Source organism: Vombatus ursinus, unplaced genomic scaffold (genome assembly GCF_900497805.2).
Source record: "Vombatus ursinus unplaced genomic scaffold, bare-nosed wombat genome assembly UNPS02011334.1, whole genome shotgun sequence".
In the NCBI taxonomy this organism is placed as follows: domain Eukaryota; kingdom Metazoa; phylum Chordata; class Mammalia; order Diprotodontia; family Vombatidae; genus Vombatus; species Vombatus ursinus.
The window spans coordinates 4,131,172-4,156,998 of record NW_020951112.1 but is presented as its reverse complement, the minus strand read 5'-3'; the positions used below and the strand labels follow the sequence as shown (position 1 = coordinate 4,156,998).

Below are 25,827 nucleotides of genomic sequence, written 5' to 3'. Positions count from 1 at the left end.
AATACATGATGTACAGCTAAAAATAGAGGTAATATGTTATTGGCTTTGTCAAATAAAACCAACTCAGTAGAAGATCCCAAAGAAATTTTTTAAGGATCCCAGTTCCTGAACAGTCCACATACTTACAATCACTTGTCTATATAAATGCAACCTTATCTCCACTCTGCCATCCCTACTCTACTCTATCCTCCTTTCCTCTCCTTTCAATTACTATTAGCATCATAGAATCAGACATGTGAAGTAGAAAAGGACTTCACAGGGCATCTAGTCCAACCCTTTCATTACGCACATGAGGAACTAAAGTCCAGGAAATGAAATAACTTATCCAAGGTCACGTAGGTGGTAAACATCAGAAGTGGAATTTGAAGCCAGGTCATATAGGAGCAGAGGTTTAGAGGTGCAAGGAAACTCAGAGGTCATTTAGTCAAACCCTTTCATTTTACACGGAGAGAAACTGAGACCCAGGGAAACAAAGTGACTTGCTTGAAGTCACAGACGTGTGAGCCAATAATTTTTTTAATAGATTTTATTCATTTGTGGAATGGGTTCTTCAGAACAGATAAGATACAGGTATCTCATACAATTATAGAAATTCGGATCTCAGAGGGACCTCAGATCTCCTTTGGGAGAAACAAGAATGTTGGTGAATTCACCTTGTATGATAAATAAAATAACTCTTATGTCTCTGACATACATACTTTTTACAGTTCTTCCCAAGTAATAAGACTGAATATCAGCTAGTGTTCCTCAGGGAAGAATAATAATAAATTCATAAATTAGCATCATATTTACAGGTAGAGTGTCAAGTTGAATACTTTGGATGCCATGCAATATTTTGCCCTCATGAAGGTCAATAATGCTTATTATCAAATGAAAATGTCTTTGGATCCATAAGCAGGAATTTTATACTTCTTAGATTTCTCATCAGAGAGCCAGGCTGAGTCAAACTTTTATTCCATGTGCTGAAATCTCCCATTAAGTAATAATGCCTTAAAAACATTATCCAATAATTTATCTGAACTTTTGAAATCCCTGACATAACTATAAATTTCACAAAACACGCTCTACCTCTTCTCTCTAAGGCTTTGCCTCTACCCCAACACCAACGTTGTCCATTGTCTCTAGCACGACGGTCCTAATCTTTCAAATAAAAAAATGAGTGAGAAAATGCAGAAGGTCACAGGTCAGTGAAGACTACCAAGAAACAGACCAAAGGACCACAACTCTCTGCCTGGGAAGCAATGTTATAGAAGTACTAATTGCAGCCCAATTGATATCTTTTCTAAGGCAGGTACATTTGCCTGCTGAAGTCATTAGGTCCTTTTTTTAAAAAGTGAAAATTATATCACTAGGTAGTGATCATGAGATTAAATTGTTACCCTCATAAGTTTCTGATTTAGCCCTGTGTGAAACTTTCAGATATTTATAGGAAATATGGAACAGAGATTTGTCACTGGAAGATACTTTAGAGTCCATTGAATTTAAAGCCTTTACTTTATAGTTGAAGAAACTGAGGTCCAAAGAAACAAAAATAATTTACTTGTACAAGGACAGATGTATGCATGTGTGTGTGTATGTATGTATGTATGTATGTATGTACGTACGTATGTATGTATGTATGTACGTACGTATCAGGTAGCAGAGCTGGGATTTCTATCCAGGTCTTCTCTCTCTGGATCCAAATCCAGTGTTTTTTCTACCACACTCCCCTGAGTCCCCTTCACAATATCCCAGAGAGAAAGTGTATCAGGTATTCATTTAAAGTCAAGGAGACTTTAAAGTTTAACAGCTGTTGACACGTGTTTTGTTTTTAATAATGAATGGTAGTTTTTAAAAGGTCAGCTATGATTGCCAGGACTGGATTCAGGAAGACTCATCTTCCTGAATTCCAGTCCTGCCTCAGACACTTTCTAGCTGTGTGACCCTGGACATGTCACTTAACCCTGTTTGCCTCAGTTCCTCATCTGTAAAATCATCTGGAGAAAGAATTGGCAAACCACTCCAGTATCTTTGCCAAAACCCCAAATAGGATCACAAAAAGTCTGACATGACTAAACAACAATTTTTTTAAAACCTGACCTAAAAGACAGCTGCTGATTTTACCTTCTATTTCAAGAGTGTTGGCCACAAGTGGGCTCCCAGGAACATGAACAGCATCAAAAGCAACAAACACTTATAAATACTTGTTGACTTATTCTTGATTGGGAGAAACAGCATGGTATAATGGAAAGGAACAGGGAGATGGGCCCTTGTTCTGATTCTGAAATTAGGTAATCATGAGTAAGTCACATGCCTTCTCTGAACCTCATGTTCTTCAGGAGTAAAATGAGGGGGTTTGGTTCAATGCTTTTTAAGAGTACTTTCTCATCTAAAGTATTCCATCCTGTTCTGTCCCTTCCCAATTCATTCCATGGTAGCCCAGCCCTCTGTGTTCTGCCCTATTCTCAGCCTGGCCTAGGGCACAGGGCACTGGACTTGAAGTCAAGAATATCTGGGTTCAATTTCCACCACAGACACCAACTAGCTGTATGAACTTAGATAAGTAAATTAACTTCCCTTTGCCTCAGTTTTCCACATCTATAAAATGAAAGGGTTGGATTCAATGGTCTCTGAAGTCCCTTAAAATCTAGGATTCTATTCTATTTCATTCTATCCTACCCTGTTCTTGAAAGTATTTGCAAATAATGTTCAACTTTTATGTAATAATGAGAACCATATCACTGCTGCCTTTTAGCTTCTACTGCTAGATCTGGTGGAATGGCCTCCCCACTCTTCTGAAAAGGGGAGTAAACTTTACATCTGGTCTTTGTTCTCTGTTCCTTCCCTCCACATCTCCCCCTAGTCTGGAGAAATGCTCCAATGTCATGACTCTCTTGAAGACATGCCTCTGCAAATTCCATCTCCAGGAAGCTGTTCTCAGCTATGAACACAAGTCCCACATACTGAGCAACACACATCCATCCAGCTGATGCCACATTGAGAATGTTAAAGGTACCGAGAACCCCGCTGCTCATTTTGACCAAAGCAGCCTTGAAAACAGAGACTTGTGCTGAAATTGACTGATAGCAGCTGCTGGTTCTGTACATCTAAGGCAATGCTGAATGATTCTGATTAGAATCAAAATTCCTCCCCTCTCTCCTCCACCCACCCTTGGATCTGAGGATATCCATTCAGAAGGAGCGAGGTAGAGCACACCACCAATTCAATGTGCCCGGTCCATCTGTTGGCAGCAGCATGATGCAAACAGCTTTGTAAGTTCTATTTTCAATGAAATATCACAGAACAGCTTGTCCCAAATGATATTTCTAAAGCCTGCCTGCAAGCCGCCTACTGGGAAACCCAACAAAGAAGAGAAGGGGGAGAGCAAGGAATACACAGAGTCAAAGGACAGAGAAAGGAGAGGAGAATGAAGCCAGGGAAAGGAGAACAGAAGAGAAAACTAAGGTTAGGGAGAGATTCAAGATTATACACCCCCAATTGTATATGTATAAATGCACATATTTCATAGAAATATATGTACAAATACATACGTTTCATGGAAATATATGTATACTTTGTAAATTATATTTAAAACTCATTTTTATTTATTATTCAGATATACATTTGTTATTAGAGACCTAATCTGAGACTTTCCCACATAAACATAATCTGAAGGTTTTCTTATCTATAAACAGTTATCAGTGATAACTGGAAATTTCCCATTTCTTGTGTTTTCTTACTAAATAGAAGATACAATATTAATGATGATAACAACAACATAATAAATGTATATTTTTAAAAGAAAATATAAGAGTACATAGATGTAGAGTACATTGATTTAGAGACATAGATTAAGGCACAAATTTAGAGCTGGGAACTTTAGTGTCATTGATTAAGGAATTCCTTAGAGAAACAAGCCCTCAAATTAGAGAGCAAATCTAGAAAGATACAAAAATAAAGGCACAAGAAATATTGGAGAAAAAAATAATGATTAAAATATTGGAGAGAATTCTTTTTCTTTCCCTTACTTCTCTTTTTTTCTTTTGGTCCAAAGCTGTGATTTCATTGGTATAGGGAATTTCCAGGGTGGAAACTGCCTCAATCAACACAGATCTACAAAGGCTCAACATTCACCTGCGGCATCAAAACATAAAATGACTTGCCCAGATCCATATAGTTCCTACGTATAAGAGGAAATATTTGAACTCATGTCCTGACTCTGAGGCTGGTTCTCTATGCACTATACCAATTACTACTTATTTATAATTAGTAGTTTTAAAATATTGTGACAAAATTTTATAAAAATTTTCTCACCCCTTTTAACATAGTAATATAAGTCCCTTTTCTCCCAATTACCAAGGGAAGATTTCGAAATGAAGCCTTGGAACTGCTCAGATTCGAGTTTTCTCACCTATAAAGTTAGAGGGATGGATTATATGAACCTCTAAGGATAAGTTCTTATGATCTTATGGTCTTTTCCTTTCATAGGATAATGACTTGAATACTCAACAATAATGGAGGCCGACCCTATATTATCTATGGGGCCTGGGCACAGACTCGAATGCTTATGTCTGGGCACTTACCTGAGGTCGGATCACTTTGACAATATTTTTGAGGGCAGTGTCAGGAGACGGAGGCGAGCAATCAGGTGTGGGGCCTGTTGAGCTGTTTCTATGGTTACCGCTTCCTGGAGCCGTAATTGCTACCTGAGATGCATTATCTGCGAACAAAAATAGAATGGCCATGAACTTAATTACTTCACTTACTTTCTAACGTCCGGGATGATTTCAAGGATGGAAATTCAGATTTCAGCTGTACACTAGTCATCACTGATGCCACAAAGTAAGGGATGTTTGAACTCCTGAAAGGTGGGGGGGCTTCATCAATATCATTGCTAGATGTGTTGTTCCAATTTTAGTGGGTAAATATCTATGCCCTTACGGTCTAGTTCTGAGATCCTAAGGTAAGTCAGAGTTGAATCATGATCCTCTCATTCAAAACGGCTGCAAATACCCCAGGGCTGATATGGACAATAGAACCTAATTGCCTAAAAGATGCAGACCTACTGATTAGGAAATGGCTCAACAAATTCTAGTACATGAATACAATGGAATATTATATAAGGAATGAAGAATAAGATGATCTCAGAGAACCCTGGGGAGTATTTTATGAACCGACAAAAAGCAAAGGAAGCAGTTCTGGAAAATTTATTCACATCATGCTATCACCGATGTAAACAGAAAAAAAATAACCAAAATAACAACCAGAACACAACACCAAACACCATAAAATTATGACTGTCTGGCTTCTGGAGAAGACTGGAGAAAATGTACTTCTTTGCCTTCTTTGCAGAGGTGGGGGCGAGGACAACTAAGGGATAGGCTATCACGTGGACTGTCATACACCATTGATGTGCTGGTTGCACATTTTTAAATGTTCATTCCAAGGCATGGATGGCTGAGTAGGGGAGGTAGGAGGGCTTTATTTGCTAACAACATGTTAACAAAAACATGCTAAAATCGAATTATCAAAAAATGTGCCATGCAGCTAGATCATAGCGGCTAGAGAACCAGTAAGAGCTAGGTTCAAGTCCAGTCTCTGATACCCACCAGTTGTGGAATCCTGGCAAGTCCCTTAACGACTATCTTATCTGCCACCTTTAAATCTATAAGTTGAAAAAAAAATGAAAGATACTACGCAGGGAGAAGGAGCTTCCTCACCCAGGGGTATCCATGTCAATCACAGACCTAGTTCCTATCCCCTCTCAATAAAATAATTTTAAAACATACATCAATCTTCTTTTGCTTCATTGATTTGTGACAGGCTTTAATAAGAATTATCTCTTCATTTCTCAGATGATTTTTTTAAAGCCAGACTTGTGAATTCCATAAGCGCAGGGAACTCACAGAGTAGAAACTCCTCCTACCAGGTCATATCAACTGCTTCCTCTGACTTGTATTCTTAGACACTGGATAGATCACTGAGTCAAGAAGAGACTGATATAATAACCATAGCTCACTTTTATATAGTAACTTAAGAATTACCAAGAACCATCTTCACAGCAACCCGGAAAGGTACTGAGTACAAGGATTATAATCATTATCAATAATAATAATAATAATAATAATAATAATAATAATTTACAGGTGAGCAGTAGAGGTTCAGAAAAGCAGTAACTTGTCCAGGAGCACACATCTAATGACTCTCAATAAAGGGTGGTGACATAGTAAATGAGATGATCACTGGATCTGGGAACATAATAAGAGAGTTCAAAGCTCAGCTTTGTCACTACCTGTTTGCCCTTGGCCAAGTCTGTCACTCTTGGGGCCACAGTTCCCCAATCTATAAAGCAAGGTAGTTTAAGATGCCATCTAAGGTGCCTTCCAACTCCACATGCTGTCTTAGGAGGGCATGTAATACAGATCTTTGGATGCCATGATCAGCACTCTTACCATTGCATCCTAATGTGTAGATTACAGGATTTGTGTGAAGTCACCTATCATTCCTGATGCCACATCATTTTGGCAAGTCACATAGTCCCTCAAATGTAAGAGACAACTAAATGCTGAAGTGGAAGGAATGTAGATCTGGAGTCTGGAAGACTTAAGTTCAAATCCCACTTCAGACACAGGGTTGTGATGCTAGTTGAATCAGTTAATCTCTGCCTCAATATCTTTATTATAAAGAAGGAATAACAAAACCTACCTTCCCAAGTTGTGATAATCCAATAAGATATTTGTTAAACACTTTGCCAACCTTAAAGTACTATGTAAATATGATTATCCATTGTTATTTAAGTCTGTTCAAAGGGTTTTTTAAAGTTTCCTTGAGCAACAAGAAACAATAAAAATGAATGAGCATCTAAAAAAAAAAAAAACGATTGATAATCATAGCAGGTTGTAGTGGAATGTAGATAACCATTGAGAACATTCCTATCACCTGAGATAGCATGTCCTATTATGGGCAAAAGACTAAACTTACTCCCAACATCAAGGCAACCTTGGACTTATAACAATGACGGCTACAGTTTCCAAAACTATCTCCTCACAACAACCCTATGCTGTAAGTACCACAAGTATTATTGTCCCCATTTCACAGATAAGAGCCCTGAAGCTCAGAAAGGTTATTATTTGTCCATAGTCACACAGACAGCAAATATCAGAGTTAATCTGCTGGCTCCAAGTCCCATTTTCTTTTCATTCCACCTAAGTGCCTCTACTTATGCTTGGTAGATCACGCAACTATTGACTGGCCAAATCAACGGGATGTTATGTATTATTCATTTAAGTTATATTAAAGCCTCAGCACGCAAACCATTCAAATTTGGAAGGCTGACAACACTTCAGAGAGGATAGAAAATATTCTCTAAATATCTGCTTCTCAATTATGGAGTAGTTAGAAATTCTTTAATTAAAATTCTACAGGGATGCTTCTTAGCATCTTATGAACGAGGATGTTCAAAACCTGAATTTCCATCTGTGTCTAATTAATTATTAATAATTATCTCTTTTGAAAATGAAAACAATGAGTGACCACCCATTACGGAATAGTTAAACAACCTGCAGCACTGTGGAGAAGAAAGAGTATAGAGTTGTGAATCAAAGGATCTGGGTTCAAATCCTAATTCTGCCAATTACCACTAGTGCACCCTGAGAGAAGCTGTTTCATCCCTTTGGGTGTCTGTTGCTCATCAGGGAAATTAGAAGATTGGGATAAATGGCCTCTGAGGCCAACTCCATCACTATACCCACGGTCACAAGATCTGACCACCTACTTCCTTTTAGCGGAGAAGCAGGGGCAGACAGCTGCAGGATGTATTTATCATTAGACACGCTTACCATACTGTTTGGCTTTGCTTAACTGTCTGTGTTAAAAAGGAAGGACTCAGTAGATTGAGTGTAATTGTAGGGGGTAAGGGGTATACATGGAAATTATTGTGATATAACAAAAAATGAATCAATAAAACTTTAAATAAACAAAAATAACTAGCTGGTTGAGACAGTGAGATTATTTGGTGTAATGATGATCAAATTTGTGTGCCCAAAGAATTTCAAAGCCATATAATCCAACCTCCTGAACCATACATGATTCCCTTCTCCAAAGTCTGTGACAGTCAACCAGGCTCTGTTTGAATACCTTCAGTGACCCAAAACTTATTACCTCCCAAGGTTTTCCATTCCCCTTTGGCCAGTCCTCATCTTTAGCAATGTCTTCCATATATCAAGCTGAAATATGCCTCTCTGTGACTTTCTTCCCTTCATCCTAGTTGTGCCCTCTGGGACTGAACAGAATAAGGCTAATCCCTCTTCTATATGACAGCCTGTCAAATGTCTGAAGTCAATGATAACTTTCAATTCTAAGGGGGCAGGAGGAGGCATCTGACTTTATTCTGCTCTACAGCCACAGCCTGTACCTGAACTCAAATCCACTATTTTGTAAACAGAAATACTAGTTATAGTTAGGATCTTCTAAGAGCATAGGGATGAATTTCCATAAACCCAACTAGGGAAAAAACCCCAAACCTCATATTATTGGAATCATAAGGCATACATGTGAAACAGTTATAATAGTTGGCATTTTTTGCAAAACATATTTCCATGTTAGTCACGTTGTGAAAGAAAACACAGACAAAATAACCTCAAGAAAAAATAAAGAAGTAAAGAAAAAGTATGGTTCAATCTGCATTCAGGCTCCATCAATTCTTTCTCTGGGGAAGGATAGCACTTTCTATCATAAGTCCTTCAGAGTTGTCTTAGACCCATTGTATTGCTGAGAATAATAGCTTGCATTTGTAAATCACTTAAGGCTTTGCAAAGCACTTTATACACATTATCTCATATGATCCTCACAACAGCCCTGTGAGGCAGGTGCTATTATTATCCCCATTTTACAGATGAGGATACTGGGGCAAAGAGAGATTAAGTCACTTGTCCAGGGTCACATAGCTGATAAGTGTCCAAGGCAGAATTTGAACTCAAATCCTGTTGACTTCAAGTAGAACATTTTACTCATTGTACCACTAACTAAATAGTAATACATGCAGTATACCATACCAATGGATGGTGCAGATGATAATTGCTATGGGAGTTTGGAGGGAGGAAAGGTCACTAAGCACTGGAACTGGTTACTAGAGGGAAAGGTATTGGAGCTGTGCCTTTAAGGATGAGTAAAACTGGGATAGGTAGAAGCAAGGAGTCATTCCAGATGGGAAAGGTTTATAAACAAAAGTGGGAAAAGAAGCTGATATATTCCAAAGACATTATGTAAACATGTGTGGAGAGTTTAGTTGGAAAGAAGTGGCTAATAATTTGTGGCTTAATTGTGAATGCAATGGGATACAATCAAGACATCTGAGTGGTTTAATAAAAGAAAGGAAAAATCAGTGATGTCATCATTATTTTGAACTCCTAGTTTGGAAATTTCACATCCATTATTTATGAGATCATACACTTAGAGGGGCATTTTAAGCCAGACCATTTTACAGATGAGGAAGCTGAGTCCCAGAGAAGAGATGATGACTTGCTCAAGGTCACACAGATACTAAGCAGAAGAGCTAGGATCTGAAGTAGGGTCTTGTGACTTCAAGCCTAGTGTTCTTTCTATGCTACCACTTTCCCTGAGATAAATTACAGGAAATTGACTGAGGCACACACAGAGACGAAGTGAGTTCCCTAGAGTCATGCAGCTAGTAAGGATCTGAGACATGAAATCAAGTTTTCCTGATGCCTAAAGCCAGCTGCTTCCACTAGCTCTTCATTCCACCCGCTCCATGACGCCACATGCTCCATCCCTCCACTTCCTGCCCATGGGATGAAAGAAGATTCCCATGGGGGTGTGATGTGTTCAATGAGTTGGAAGGAGAAGTGCCTGCAGGAAGTAGTCCACTCGAGAGGCTATAGTCGTGGTCCAATGGGTGTAAGGTTTCATGTTTACTCCTTTTATAGGATAATAAAACCACAAATTTCGAACTGGAAGGGACCTCAGAGATCATCTAGTCTATCATCCCTCCTTTTGTATACCAATAAGACAAAGATCATGGATGGTAAGTGACTTACCAAAGACCACCAAAGCCAAAAGATGACAGAGCCCAGGTTCAAATCAAGCTCCTCTGACTCCAAATTGAGCATACTTTCCACCATACTATGCTGCCTCAATCTGTATAAGCATTTTGAAGAATCATGGATTTAGAGCTGAATGAATTTAGAGCTTGGATGCACATTGGTCCAACTTCTTCATTTTACAGATGAGTAAACTGAGGCACCAAAAAGTTAAGTGATTGCCCAGGGTCACCCAGGTAGCAAAGCAGTAGAACTGGGTTTTGAACTCTATTTCAAGGTTCTTGGTCAGTTTTTCAATTTTCTTTTCTGTTTGAGTCTATGCATAAATTGAGAAAACAGAATATCAACAAGAGATAATGAAATTATAGAATTTACCTGTATACATTATATCAGCTGTTGCTAGGGTGACCAGGAATTATTTTGCATATTTTTTCCAGTGCCCCACTGGCACCAGTGATTCAAAGACAATCAGTACTCAAAAGACAATTCAGGATAATATGCTGAATCTGACCTCTTGCCACTCATGAATTCTTAATGGTAGATATCTTCTCCTATAGATGACTAGCATCAGTGAGTTTTCTCTCTCTTTTGTTTCCTTTGAAATTTAGAAGGTCCTAGGGATCTTCCCTGCTAGTGATTTATTAGAGAGGCAAAAAAATTGAAGATATTCCTACGTGTAATAGAGTTGTTTCAGATTTAACCATATACCTCATGACCTCAGCATCACATTTCAGTGCTAATTATTATTTTAAATGCTCTCCTAAATTAGCTTATATATGGTGAAAAGAGAACCAGGTTAGGAGTCAGAAGAACTGAACTCTATAGCATACAATGGAAAGAGTTCTGGGTATAGAGTCAGAGGACCAGGATTCAGATGGAGGCTGTACTACATTCCTCCTGTTTGATCTTTCACGAGTCACTTCACCCCTCTCTGGACCTCAGTTTCTTCAATTGTAAAATGAAGGAGTTGGATTAGATGGCCTTTCAGGTCCCTTCCTCCTCTAAATCTCTGACTCTAACATCAAATGTACTTAAGTAAGTTGATTGGTTCACTCCTCTGGGGCTCAATCGCTCTCATCTGTCAAGTCTGGAAGAAGGGAGTGTTTAGGTGGAGAAAACTGACTTCTATTTTAGGCACACTGAGTTTTAAGATCCACTTTGAAATAAGTAACAGGAAAGTGGTGATGTGGGGCTTGTCAGGGACAAGGGCTGGATGTCCAGATCTGGAAACATGCATGTAGATGATCATTAAAACCTCTGGGGCCTACGAGGTTACCAAGAGCAATCTTTTATTTTTACACATTACATCTTCATTTCTGAATTTATCCATCTCCCCTCCCACATCCAGCAAGCCCTTTCTTGTAACAACAAAGAAAAGAGAAAAACAGGGAGAAATTAATTAATCACTTTTAATTAAGCCAAACTAATCAACAAATCACATGGGTCTGGCATAATCGCACCTTTTTTCCTAGCAGTGTCTTCTGTTGGGTACAGATTCTGAGCAACTTTTGGACAGAAGGACATGCATCCATATATTGCCCAAAAACATGTCAGGAGGACAGAGAGGCAGGCATGGTTGGGCTAGCTTCTGCAGTAGAGAATGAAAGGAGAAAGAGACCAAAAAGGCAATGACATCTGCCCCACAATAATGTAGGAAAACCAGTAAGGGCTATAAGAAAAGAGGAATGAATAAATGTGGGGCAGGATAGGATGAAGGGAAATATAGTTAGTTTTCCACAGCATGATTTCTGTGGAAGTGTTTTGCATGACTACACATGTATAACCTGTATTGAGCTGCTTGCCTTCTCCATGAGGATGGATAGGGAGAGAGGAAGGGAGAAAATTTGGAACCCAAAGTTTTAAAAACAAATGTTAAAAAGTTGTTTTCACATGCAACTGGGAAATAAGATATATAGGAAATGGGGTCTAGAAATCTATCCTTCCCTACTGGAAAATAGAAAAGGAAGGGGATAAGAGAAGGGAGGGGAGATAGAAGGGAGGGCAGACTAGGGGAAAGGGTATTCAGAATGTATGCTGTCTTAGGGTTGGGGGAGGGACGAGATGGGGAGAAAATTTGGAACTCAAAATCTTGTGGAAGTGAATGTTGAAAACTATAAATAAATAATGAATCTTAAAAAAGAAAAGAGGAACACAATAAGAGGGGCCTTAAACAATAAATGAGAGAAAATAAAGAAAATGGGCATGAGGTGTTTATTAAGAAGGATGGTAAGGGAATGTAATTAAAAAAAAAAACAGGTAAAATTGCTAGGAATGAAGAAGCAGAAATGCAAAAATCCAGCATGGATAATATGACTTTTGGAGACAGAGTAGTCTTGACTCAAAAAAAGAAAGGAAGAAGTAGGTGAGGAGAGAGTATATGCGGAAAATGATTAAGGGAAAGGACAGAATGAATGATTATAACAAATCAGCTCCCACAGAAGTCAACCGAGTGCAAGAACACGAATAAAGGAATGAGGACGTAGACAGGCTGAGACAGTCAGATGAGGCCCTCACAGTAAACAAGCCCTGTCTGCCATGCCAAATTAGCCAGGGCAACGACTGTTCCCAGTGGGAAGACCAGCATCCCTACACATCTCTAGACAGTTCCCAGGAGCTGCGTCTGCACATTCCTGGTAATGACTTACAGCCCCTTTATCTTGTATGACCCAACAAGGGTCTCAGAGACTTCTTAGTTATGTTAAGTTCAATTCAATTTAGTCCAATTCAATTCAACAAACACACCAGAAGGAGAGCAGGCCTAGACACAAAAATGTGCTTGCTCCCTCCACATATTTCCAAACGCCTACAAGGAGTCAGGCTTTTTGCCAGGTTCTGATGATAGAAAGGCAAAAACCAATACAGTCTGTCCTCAGGGAGCTCACATTATAGTGGGCATTCGGGTAGAAGTAGAACACATACTCAGGGAAATAAAAATAAGGCAATTTGAGGAGGGAAATATTACATATAATTGGGAGAAAGAGGAAAAGGCTTCTGTAGGGGAGGGCACAGAGAGTGACCCTGAAAGGATGACAGGGATTCTGAGAGGTAGAAGTGAGAGAGTACATTAGAGACATGAGGGGAAATGTGTGCAAAGGCACAAAGATGGGAGAGCTATTAGGCCAGTTTGGTAGGAGGCAGCTAGCTAGGGCAACAGATAGAGATCTGGGCCTGGAGTTCAGAAGACCTGAGTTCAAATTCAAATCCAGACTCAGACACTTACTAGCTAGGTGACTCTGGCCATGTCATTTTACCCTGTTTGCCTCAGTTTCCTCATCTGTAAAATGAGCTGAAAAAGGAAATGGCAAACCACTCCAGTATCTTTGCCAAGAAAACTCCAAATGGAGTCATGAAGTGGGACACAACCAAAATGACTGAACAACCAAATTTATATATGTGTATGTATGTAGCATCTAGTTTGATATAAGCACCTATAAGCAAACAATACATATACATATATGTGCATGTGTGTATATATAGCTTCATATTTGTATATATGCAATATATGCACATATGTGTATATACTGTTCAAACAATTATATATACACATACGTGCATATTCATATATGCATACATATATATCTCTGTGTGTGAAGAGAGAGAGAATGGGGGGAAGGAGAGAAAGAAAAAGGGAGAGAGGGAGAGGGAGTTAGAGAGTTTACTGATAGATGCCTAACAAGTTACCTCCCCAGACTGTGAACTCCCTAGGAGCAGAGACTGACTTGGGCCATTTTGTCTACCCTCAGCACTTTGTGTCTGTCATATACTAGACACTTACTAAGTGCTTCTTGAGTAACTCTGGAGTCCTTTCCAGCTCTAAATCTAGGACCCTATAACTTTCTGAATGTGACTTTGAGGCACTGGGAGAAAGCCCAATCATCAGAGTTTGGGGGTTTTCTTTGTAGTACTCAGTGACTTAGAAATAAGAGTCTCAAGTTAGATAGTAAGGCCACCCAGGGGTGGGTATTTCAGAGAAAACACAGAGAACACAATTGGCAATGACCTGCCTATTAACTGAAATGGATGACTATAGGTAGGAAAGCAAGTAAAATCAGAAAAGAGATGACAGACTGAGAAAAGAGAGAGGGACCAGAAGTCACAATGATGATTAAGCACAGTTTCAATCAGAGTGAGAAAACAGTAAAACTCAAAAGACAGGAAATTGTCATCAGAAAGAAGAATTTCAGAAGTGGAAATCCCTAAGGAAGAAAAATTCTGAAGCAATGGTGAAGTGTAAAATGTCACTATCCTTACAGGTAGTAAAAGATGAACACAGAAGCCCATCAGCAATGAATGGTGGGCACTCAGGCATAAACTGAGACCAATGTCTTTCATCTACAAAAACAAACTGGTGAGGACAGAACTTGATTTACTGAAACACCCTGACTACAAGGTGGCCCTGCCAACTGTATATGCCAGCTAAGTCAATAAGCACAGGCCAACTGTGATACCAAAACTAAGCAATCCTTGCAATTAGAGACATCACCCTCATATTTCTGCTCCCCTGAGAAGCTGTGTGGCACTATGGACAGAAAACCAAGCTCAGACTCAGAAAGACCTCGGTTCAAGTTTTGTCTCTAATCCCCCTCAGTGTTCTGCAGCAAGTCATCTAACTTCACAATGCCCCAGGTAACCCTATAAGACCCTTACTGATAGAGTAGGTTCTGATTTACACTGGTGGAATGAGTTTCTTCAGACAGGGTTCCCTATACTATTAAAATTATAGTTTCAGTTAAAAATGCTCCTTTAGATCATGGTTTATGAATATAAAACTTATGAAATAGCTCAATAATTTTGGAAGGAAGGAAGAAAAAGAGAAAGAATGAAGGAAGAGAGAAGGAAAGAAGGAAGAGAAGGAAGGAAGGAAGAGAAGGGAGGAAGGAAGGAATGGAGGAAAAAAGGAAGGAAGGAAGGAAGGAAGGAAGGAAGAGAAAGAAAGAAAGAAAGAAAGAAAGAAAGAAAGAAAGAAAGAAAGAAAAAAGAAAGAAACAAAGAAACAAAGAAAGAAAGAAACAAAGAAAAAAGAAAGAAACAAAGAAAGAAAGAAACAAAGAAAGGAAGAAAGAAAGAAAGAAAGAAAGATGGATGGATGGATGGATTTATTTAGGCTTACTATATGACAAGTTCTATGCTAAATGATTTATAAATATTACCTCATTCTATCCTCATAATAACCCTGGAAGGTAGGTACTATTAAGATCCCTATTCTGAAGTTGAGGAAACTGAGGTTAAATGATTTTACAAACGTCACACACTGGGTAAGTGTCTGTGGCCAGATCTGAATTTGGGTGTACCTGACTTCAGAGCCAGTGCTCTATTCATTGCACCACTTAGTTGCAGAAAGTCTGGCATATTACCATAGTGCCTACTACTGGCAAGGCTGAGGCTGAGACCTCTTGAGCATGGGGATTCTGAGCTACAGTAGGGCTAAAGCTGATTAAGTGTCCACACTAAATCCAGAACCAATAAGATGAGCCCTCAAGATTGGGAGGCCACAACTTTGTTTAAGGGACAGTGAACTGAACCAGATCAGAAACAGAGCAGGTTAAAGCATCCAATCAGAAGTGGGATTAAGCCTATGAGGGGCCTCTACACTTTCAGGGTGGGGGAAATGGGTAGATCCACTCTCAAAATTAGTGATGATGATGATGATGATGATGATGATGATGATGATGATGATGATGATAATAATAATTTTGTACATAGAAAATACACGGAAGAAACTTTGTTCCTTGCTAATTAGAAGTCAACTGCCACCAGGGAAAAAACAGATATACTAAGAGGGAAGTAAACATTTTCTTAACTAATAAACTTTTTTAAAAGTTGGAAACCACTTCTGAAAAAAATTAGGAAACAAAATTCAGTTTCTTATTACTTGAAAACAAAACCTTCTGAAATTTATTTTCTTGAGATGACATCCAATAACCTTTTAATCTATAAAAAGAACAGGACATAGTCACTTGAAAAATGTTATGACTCACACAACCTCCTTATTCTGATATCTAGAGTGCCCAGCTATCTGGCCACTTCCAGAAATATTTTTATGTTCTATCACCAGTAATCCATTAAGACCTTAGGCCACATCTTCACTTCACAAATTTTCCAGAGAACTCAACAGTTCATAGTTTTATATCTATTGAGCTGGACTCTAAAGGACTCTATAGTTCAGAATGATTGCTCATAGTAAGAGATGAAAATCTAGGCATAAAAACTTCCAGCAAGGGTGAGGGGGCAGTCATAAAACATTAGACTGACTCTGATACCAGAAGCCATTTCTTCAGGCACACAGTCATCTAGACATGTGCAAACATCTAACAATAATATCCCTGAGATGATGAAAGCTCTGACTCAAGTTCATTATGTCTACAGAGGTCAAATTAATTTGATAGTCCCTGAGGAAGGGACGATATGATTCGAGATAACCACAATTATTTAGGGAAAAGGTCCATCCAAAATAGAAAATCAAATTGGCAAAGATGATGAAAGATGTAATGCTGTTCTTCAGTTGTGCTTGATTCTTCATGACCCCATCCAGGGTTTTCTTGGCAAAGATACTGGAGTGGTTTGCCGTTTCCTTCTCCAGCTTTTTGTACAGATCAGGAAACTGAGGCAAACAGAGTTAAGTGACCTGCCCAGGGTCACACAGCTAGTAAATGTCCAAGACTAGATTTGGACTTAGGAAGATAAGTCTTCCTGACTCCGGGCCCAGTGTTCTATGTACTATATCATATCGTTGCCCCAAAAAATGGAAATAGAAAATGTTTAAGGAGTTGTGGGAAGACAGTCAAGGTGACAAGCATCTATTAAGCACCTACTATGTACTAGGCACAGTGTTAGGCACTAGGGATACAAAGAAAGGTAAAAATAGCCCCTGCCCTCAAGGAGCTCAAAATTTAATGCAATCAACTAAGTAACAAAAAAGATACAAACCAGAAAAATGGAGATAATCTCAGAGGGAAAAAAACTAGGATTGAAAGAGATCAGGAAATGCTTCTTGCAGAAGGTGGAAATTTTAGCTAGGGGTCTTAAGGAAATCAGAAAAGGGAGATGGAGAGAGATACACTGATAAATTACCAATGGAAATGTGAACTGGTCCCATCATTCTGGAAAAATACCTAGGAAACTTAATGCATAGGTAATGCCCTTTGACCCAGAGAATGAACCACTGGGCTTGTACCGCAAGGAATTAAAGGACAGAAAGACCCCATAGACTGCTAGCACATTAATGATTTTCATAAAGTTTTGTAAAACAAAGTGGGTGACAAAAGATTAGGGGACAGATAAATTGTGTCATATTAAGATAATGTCAAACATCAAGAATTCAGAGAAACATAAGAAGAAATGAATAGGTGCAAAGTGAAAAAAGAACCAGAAGAATGATAAACAAAACAAAAACAACAACATCAGTGAAAATAACATTAAAAAGCATATGAATTCAGATTAAAGGCAATGACCACTCTTGGGGCCAGGGGACAGCTTGAGAATTACACTTCTCTCCTCAAAGTCAAGACAGTAAGTCAGCATACCAGATAGGGTGCTAGAAATGCAGTCAGGAAGACTCATCTTTCTGGGTTCAAATCTGTCCTCAGAAACACTAGCTGGGTGGCCCTGGGCAAGTCACTTATCCCTGTTTGCCTTAGTTTCCTCATCTGTAAAATGAGCTGAAGAAGGGAATGACAAACCACTCCAGTATCTTTGCCAAGAAAACCCCAAATGGGGTCATAAAGAATAAGACATGGCTGAAAACAACAGAACAACCTCAAAGTCAAGAAGTGATGAACTACAGGTAAGAAAAGTCACATTCTCTACCAGAATTTATCACAGTTCTGGTTGGCTTTGTTAAACTTAATTCATTCTAAGGGTGGGTTCTACATGGTTGCCACATCAATGACTATTGTGTAAATAACAAAGGCATTAATAAAAATTTAAAAACAAGTAGATCTCATTAATGACAACTTCAAGGGATATAAGTCAAATGGCCTGTCTACAAGATGTGAAATGACCACCCTGAAAGATATGGAGTTCCTATTTGTGCATGAGTTGAATAGAGTTGATGCTGTTATTTTTTTAAAGAGCCTAACATAATCCTTTCATGTATTAATAGAATAGGATGAGAGTAAATTATCCTTATCTTTTAAGTATAATAGCAAAGGTGGATAATGAATCATGGTGTGATGAAGTAGCTTAGTATCTCCATTTTCCTCTATTAATATATCCTCTTTGAAGGTCTTATGGCAAGGATTCTACTTTTCTAAGATCAGGTAATTACTTTTTTGGATCATAAAGAGCCAGAATGGCTATTCTTTTAAAGACTTCACAGAAAAGCTTTACATAAGAAACTCAGTAGCAGTATTTGGGACGGTCACTCCAGATGGACAATGAGTTGCGGGTTAGAATTGGAGGGAGAGAGTAGGATGAAGTATTTTGGGGATATCATGCAACATTTTAATGATACCAAGTTACTCTCTAGTGCAACTATATCATTTAAATACGACTATGCCCCTGGAAAAATTTAGTATTGAAAACCTGAGAATTTCACAGTCCCTATAGAATCAAAGTCAAAAGATGCCAAAAGGCCATGAGCATACTGAATGTTGTCCATGAGTGTACTAAAGTATGTTTCCTATGATATCTTATACTTAAGAAATGGTAAAAGATGGGGCAGGGAGATGGCGCAGTAGATAGGGCCCCGACCTTGGAGTCAGGAGAACCTGAGTTCAAATCCAGCCTCAGACATTTGAAACTTACTAGCTATGTCACCCTGGGCAAGCCACTTAGCCCCGATTGCCAGGAAGGAAGGAAGGAAGGAAGGAAGGAAGGAAGGAAGGAAGGAAGGAAGGAAGGAAGGAAGGAAGGAAGGAAGGAAGGAAGGAAGGAAGGAAGAAAGAAAGAAAGAAAGAAAGAAAGAAAGAAAGAAAGAAAGAAAGAAAGAAAGAAAGAAAGAAAGAAAGAAAGAAAGAGATATAACCAAAGCAATGTGTGGGAAAAGGAGGTATACCCACCACTTGATAAGAGTAAGGGGTAACATATGGATCACCTGAGATGACCTGAGTGATCACTGGCCCTCATTAACTATTAAACAAATAAATGAATGAATAAACAAATAGAAAAAAGACATACAAATAGATAGACAAATAAAATAAACAAATACATAAATGAACCAGAGTAAAGACTCCATTGGTTGGATCTTTGGAGTCTCTTGGAAGAGCATTGAGAAAGGTTGCTAGGGAGAAAATGGTGTGGATATGTTCTGAACTGTATAGATGGAGTAACCACAAGGTAGAGCTAATTGGCAGGACACATTTTGGTCAAATAATTATTTTGTAATAAAAAATCACAGAAGTGTTAAAGAACAAACTACAGCAGGCATCAAAGCTCAATTTTCATGTCATCTGAATATGCAAATTCTAAGCAATCATTTGCTAGTACTAGCTGACACTCATGGGCAAATCAGTTATGCTTAGGTAGAATAATAAGCTGGTAACATTAGAAGCCTCCAGAGTATTCAGAGTCTGATTTGCAAACTCCCTGGGATTCTATTTTCTACCCACTGATGACCATGTATCCTGATCTTAAGCTGGCTAATTTAGCTTTTGAGTGTGTTTTTAAGCATTTGTTAATGGCAGTTCCTTACATATCTTTTCCCATTCTTGCTCACTCCAAAGTTAAATCAGCATTATCAGAAACTTGTGAACAACATAGCTTATCACCAAACCTAAAGGATAGATATTTCCTTTAAATCTATTATCTTGTGATCACTTTGTAACATCAGATAAATTATGGTTGACCAGGAAAAAATGTTATTTCAGAAAAAGTGTGACCAGCTTAACAAGATGATGGAAAAGAAAAAAATCTTGATAAAATGTCAAAAAATAGGTCCAGTCAACATGTAATCCAAAGATTGACTCATCTCTCTCTTCTGATTTCATTTAAGTGTGAAATCTCAGCAAAGGTGGATATCAGCAGTTACTCTCTCTTTCTCCCGAAATAGCCTCCAAATCTCTGTTCATTTCACAACCACTCATCTCAGGAAAACAAAATCCTTGTCCGGAAGCATAAAAAGAGTTGGGCTCACTTGATGTGTTTCATTCTTTATTCATGTGGGAAAAAATAGAAATTACCCCCCCCATCATGCTTATGTACTATTCAGCTGTTCCCCCCACCCTGATTATTCATTAAATTTGTATCAGAAGGAAAGTGGGACTTCAAGGCAAATTTAGGCTTTTTTGAGAAGCTATGTATGTGGATCCCTTGAACAGCACACAAGTATCTCACTTAAGACCCTGGTTCATCCATTGTCATTGAATCCATGATTGAAGGTGAGTAGGCAAAACTAGTTTTCACAAATAAGATGCATGAGATAATGATGATAATGATGATGATGATGATGATGACAACTAAGAGAATATAGTTGTTCTGTAACCATGCTCACATATTATACAAGTGAACCGTCCATAATATTGCATAGAACTAATGGTTTTTAGTAAATACATCTGTGAACTCTAGGAAAATTGAAAAGTTTTAGCTAACAATGTAGAGAGACATTAGATTGAAGTCACTGCCGCCAACAGGGACCTGCAATTATTTTGATTACCATGATTACCTGACCCAAATGGGTCCTACCAATTAGCCCTACTTCATTATTATCGTCTGAAAACAAATTGCCCCAGAAATCCTGCTGTAGCACAGCAGGATTTTCAATGAAACTTGGACGGTGGCTATTATAAGACTTTGAATCTTGTAAAGAAAACATTTAGGCAGAAAAAAAATCACCTGAATATGTTTTGAAAAATTGGAAATAACACCTTAGAAAAATGGAATTTGAGAGTTGAAACATACCTCAAGGGACATCTAATCCAATTCACAAATAAAAGAAATCCCCACTATACCATAATCCCAAAAGTGGTCATGCAGCCTTTCCTTGAAGATCTTCAATGATACACATTTATTATTATTACTATTACTGTTATCATTATGCTATTATCTTTCTCTATTCTTATTTTCTTTTCATCTCTCTGCTTTATTCCTATTTTTAAACAGAAAGTATGGCATGGCAGAGAGAGGCTTATGCTTGGATTCAAACATCATCTCTGCTCCTTACTGCTCTGGCTCAGACAATTGGCTAAGATTTATTTAATAATTTAACTACTAATCAACCCATTGTAGAATGTGGTGGAAGAGAGAATTTCCCACACACAAAATCATATATCATTCACATTTTTTTGTCAGTCTCATCATCATTTACTCATTCTGCTCATCTAATTCTATTTAGAATTAATTTATTATAAGCATTAATTAAATAATTAATTAGGAACAGTAATTAAATAGTTCAAAGGCAAATCTTTATTTTGTTACTTTTTATAGTTAGTTTTTTGGAGGACTATTGCACAAGTTAATAAAATTGCCCTAAAACACCTATCATTCTCATCTTTTGATTGAGTTAAGACAATAATGCCTTAAGAACAAGTCTCTATCCATGGTTTTGATGTCTTTATTAATCAATCATTTGGTTTTTATTATGTGCCTACTATGTGTCAGGGATTGTGCTGGCAGTACAAAGAAGGACAAAAGACAGTCTTTGCTCTAGAGAAGCTTACAGTGTAATGAGAGAGACAAAATACAAACAACTATGTACAATTTTACAGGATGACCCACAGGTAATCAACAGAGGTAAGGTGCTAAGATTAAGGTAGACTAGGAAAGTCTTTTCTTGCAGAAAGTGAGACTTAGTTGAGACTTGAAGAAAGCCAATGAAGCTACTGGGAGAAATGTTGGAGGGGCTATGGAAAGAGAAGCACACTAAGGCATTCTTGGTGGAGATGTAAAGTGGTTCAACCATTCTGGAAAGCAACTTGGAATTATGTTAAGAGAAAATAAAACATCCGTACTCTTTGAATCAGAGATTCCACTGGTGGTTATACAAGAGGTAATTTATAAAAAGAAAGACTCCAAGTATATCAAAAATTTTATAGCAGCACAATTTGTGATAGCAAAGTATTAGGGGAAAATGTAGATATTCATTGGATGGGGAGTAGCTCAACAAACTGTTGCATAATTTTAATGGAATATTACTGAACTATAAGAAAGGATGAATATGATAAATACTAAGAAACATGGGAAGATATATATATGAAATGTTGCAAAGTAAACAACTAGGTGATACAGTGCATAGAGTGCTGGGCTCAGAGTCAGAATGACTCACCCTCCTCAGTTCAAACCTGGCTTTGGACACTTATCAGCTATGTGACCCTCAGCAAGTCACTTAACCCTGTTTGCCTCAGTTTCCTCATCTGCAAAATGAGCTGGAAAAGGAAACAATAAACCACTCCAAGAAAATCCCAAATGGGTCATGAGTAAGACTCTGTCCTCAAGGAGCTTACCTTCTACTATGGAGAAAGGAAAACAACATAAATATATTACTCAGTACAAAATAAATCTAAGGTATTTTTAGTAGAAATATTAACCATTGGGGAATTCTTTTTTCAGAGCATCTTGTACAGGATGGAACTTTTCCTGAGCCTTAAGGCAACTAGGATTTCTAGCTGGTAGAGGTAAGGAAGAAGAGTATTCCAAGAATAGGAGAAAGGCTATGAAAAGAAAGACAAGTGATAGAGATGTCATAGAGAGAGCAGTAAACAGGCCAGTTTGGCTAGAACATAGAGTATGTGAGGGAAATTAATGTAAAGTCATTTTTCTGAAGATCAACATATATTTAAGAGTCCTAGGAGCAAAGGCAGACTTCTTCATACCTCTCTCTTTCTGGGATCTATAGCCTGGTTGAATGGCAGACACTTACAGTAGACTCTCCATGAAGATGCTATTTAATACTTTCTTTGCTATCCAAATTCTCAAAATGGGATTATAGGGCAAATAGATCTGCATCTGAAAGGTCTATCGAGAGATCATCTGGTCCTAATTCCTCATTTTACAGATGGGGGTGGGGTGGGTCAAGCAGGTGAAGCTTCCTTGAGGTCACTAGCACATGCCAGTGCAAGAATTTATGTGAAGGTGCTGAGTAGTCTGATTACAAATTCAACACTTTTTTTGAGTAATTGGATACAATGCTCAGTGAATTTTTTTTTTAAATTAGGAGTTATGAAGACAGAGCCAAGATGGTGGAATGAAAGCAGTGACTTGTTTGATCTCTCCCTGAAATCTCTCCAGATACCTGTAAAAATGGCTCTAAACAAATTCTAGAGCAGCAGAACCCACAAAAAGACAGAATGAAACAAATTTCCAGCCCAAGACAACCTGGAAGGTTGGGAGGAAAGGTCTGTTGCACCAGGCTGGGAGAGGAGCACAGTTCAGTGTGGGCCACATCCACAAAGACAGAGCCTCAGCTTGCCTTCTCAATGAGGGTGGGTAAGAAGGGAAGAAGGGAGAATTTGGAACCCAAAGTTTTAAAAACAAATGTTAAAAACTGTTTTTACACGCAACTGGGAAATAATATATAGGCAATGGGGTATAGAAATCTGTCCTGTCCTACAGGAAAATAGAAGGGGAAGGGGATAAGAGAAGGGGGAGTGTGATAGAAGTGAGGGCAGATTAGGGGAAGGGGTATTCAGAATGCACACCATCTTGGGGTGGGGAGAGGAGTGAGATGGGGAGAAAGTTTGGAACTCAAAATCTTGTGGAAGTGAATGTTGAAAACTAAAAATAAATTTTAAAAAAGTTAGGAGTTATGCTCCTGTAATTAAATTTAAAGATCCAAGCTACATTTTGAATCAGTATTTTTGGAGAACTGTTGGCAAAACCAGATAATATTTTTAAGGTGCTTGAAAAAAATAGTAATACAATTATTATGATAAACAAAGTTAGAAGGGAATATGAGGCTATGTAATCTTCCACCCAGTGCAGGAACCCCTCATTAACATGCTAACAGCCAGTTGTCCAGCCTCCATTGCAACTCTTCCAAGGATGGAGAACTTACCACCTCATAGACAGCCCGTTAATTATCTAATAACTTTTTAAAGGAAATTTCCAAGAGCCTTGTATTAGGGAGTTGTTAGATTAAGCCAAGATTCTACCTTCCTGTGATTCTCAACCCTTGGTCCTTTCTCACACTGTTACTTAAAGTGGTGCAAAATAGAATTATTTTCTTTTCGACAAGATGGCCCTTCACATATCTGAAGATATTATCAAAATGAGGCAGGCGGAAAGGTAACAGCTGCTACCAACTGCCCTAGGTGAGGCATTGGTCTCTGCTACTCTGAGGCTGCCTGAGACAACTGATAAAAGTAAATAGAGCCTGTGGGTCTGGACCAGAGTTGTCAAAGCTTTTATTTTTAACCACCTTCCCCATGTGTAGGATTTTTTATATATGCATCCCTTTTGATTTTCTTTTTCTCTTTACATTTGACCCAACACTGTAGTTTTCAAAACCCACGGAGAGAGTAAAGGGCTGGAATTGGAATCCAAAAGACCTAGGTTCAAATTCCACCTCTGGCAGTCACTAGTTGTAGAATTTGAGCAAGTAATAACCTCTCATGGCCTCAATTTTCTCATCTGTAAGAGGAGGGAGAGGAACTAGACGTCTTCTGAAGTCATTTCTAGCTTTAAATCATTTTAGATCCTGACTGTCAGGAAACATGTTAGTTACCCTATCCCGCTTTGTGGCATCTTCAAGTTCAATAGGTATCCCATCTATGCCTTTATGTAAGTCAATGATATAACACATTAAAGAGCAAGAAGCCAAAGACTGGGCCCTGGGACACTGCACTGACATCAAGACAGTAATGACTACTCTTTGGGTCCAGTTCTGAAGCCAACTAAGTGGCCTACCATCTAACCCACAGCTCTTTTCCCCAACAATAGCATCGAAGACATTGTTAAATACTTGGTGGAAATCTCAGTAAATTGTGAGGACAGCATCACTCTGATCTAGTAACTCTACCAGAAAAGGAAATGAGTTGAGAGTGGCATGACCTGATTTTAAGGAAGCTACGGTACCCATTTTTGATCATTTCTATTTCTAAATATTCACTAACTATCCCTTTAATGACACAATTCAGGAATTTTGTCAGGAATCAAAAGCATGTTCACCAAGCTATGGTTTGTAGTCTTCATTCCTTTCTTTTTTTTTTCTTAGGAGAGCTGCCCTTCTCAGGTTTGTCACACTTGCCCCATCCTCTATATTTTCTCAACATCACCAAAAGTAACTTCTGTATATTCTAGTTCTTTGTCTTCTCTGGGATATATTTCATCTGTATCTAGCTGAATTCAAAGACAACGAGATGCACTATTGTTATCTCCTTAATTATTTTCCACATTACTCTTGATTAGGCAGTTTTTTTTTCTTTCCTTTCCAACCCAGAGTTTACTCTTGGCAGAGGAAATGAATGAAGGCAGAATACAAGTTGAGTGTTTCTCCCTTTATCCATTCATTCGTGATTATCCAATCCATCTTCCTTTGAGCATCTTCTTCACTCTAGGATAGCTAAAAGAAAAACTCTTTGTTGTTGCTCTTCTTAGCATTCCTTTCAAAATTCCATTATTTTCATATGACAAAGCCTTGATTTTACATTTTTCATCCATTCTTTGTCTATGCTCCAATTTTCTGAATATGCCTATTTAAAAAAAAATCTAAGCTGAATGCAACGGAACTGATACTTTTGAATTGTAGTGCTGGAGAAAACTTCGGAAAGTCCCTTAGACAGCAAGGAGGTCAAATCAGTCAATAGTGAAAGAAATTAATTCAATGGAAGGTCAAATACTGATGCTGAAACTTCAATATTTTGGCCACATAATGAGAAGATGGGACTCAGTGGAAAGTACTAATGCTGGGACAGATTGA

The 25,827-nt window shown here is 38.3% G+C and overlaps 1 protein-coding gene across 6 annotated transcripts in view; it reads right to left on the bottom strand.

Moving 5' to 3' along the window:
- ANKS1B (ankyrin repeat and sterile alpha motif domain containing 1B) overlaps positions 1–25,827 on the bottom strand; it is a 1,327,097-nt gene that overhangs the window by 878,554 nt on the left and 422,716 nt on the right. For all 6 annotated transcript variants that reach the window (XM_027855805.1, XM_027855806.1, XM_027855807.1 and 3 more), the window contains exon 11: positions 4,563–4,699. In XM_027855805.1, the coding sequence (XP_027711606.1) occupies positions 4,563–4,699 (137 nt within the window). The remainder of the gene's footprint in view (positions 1–4,562; positions 4,700–25,827) is intronic.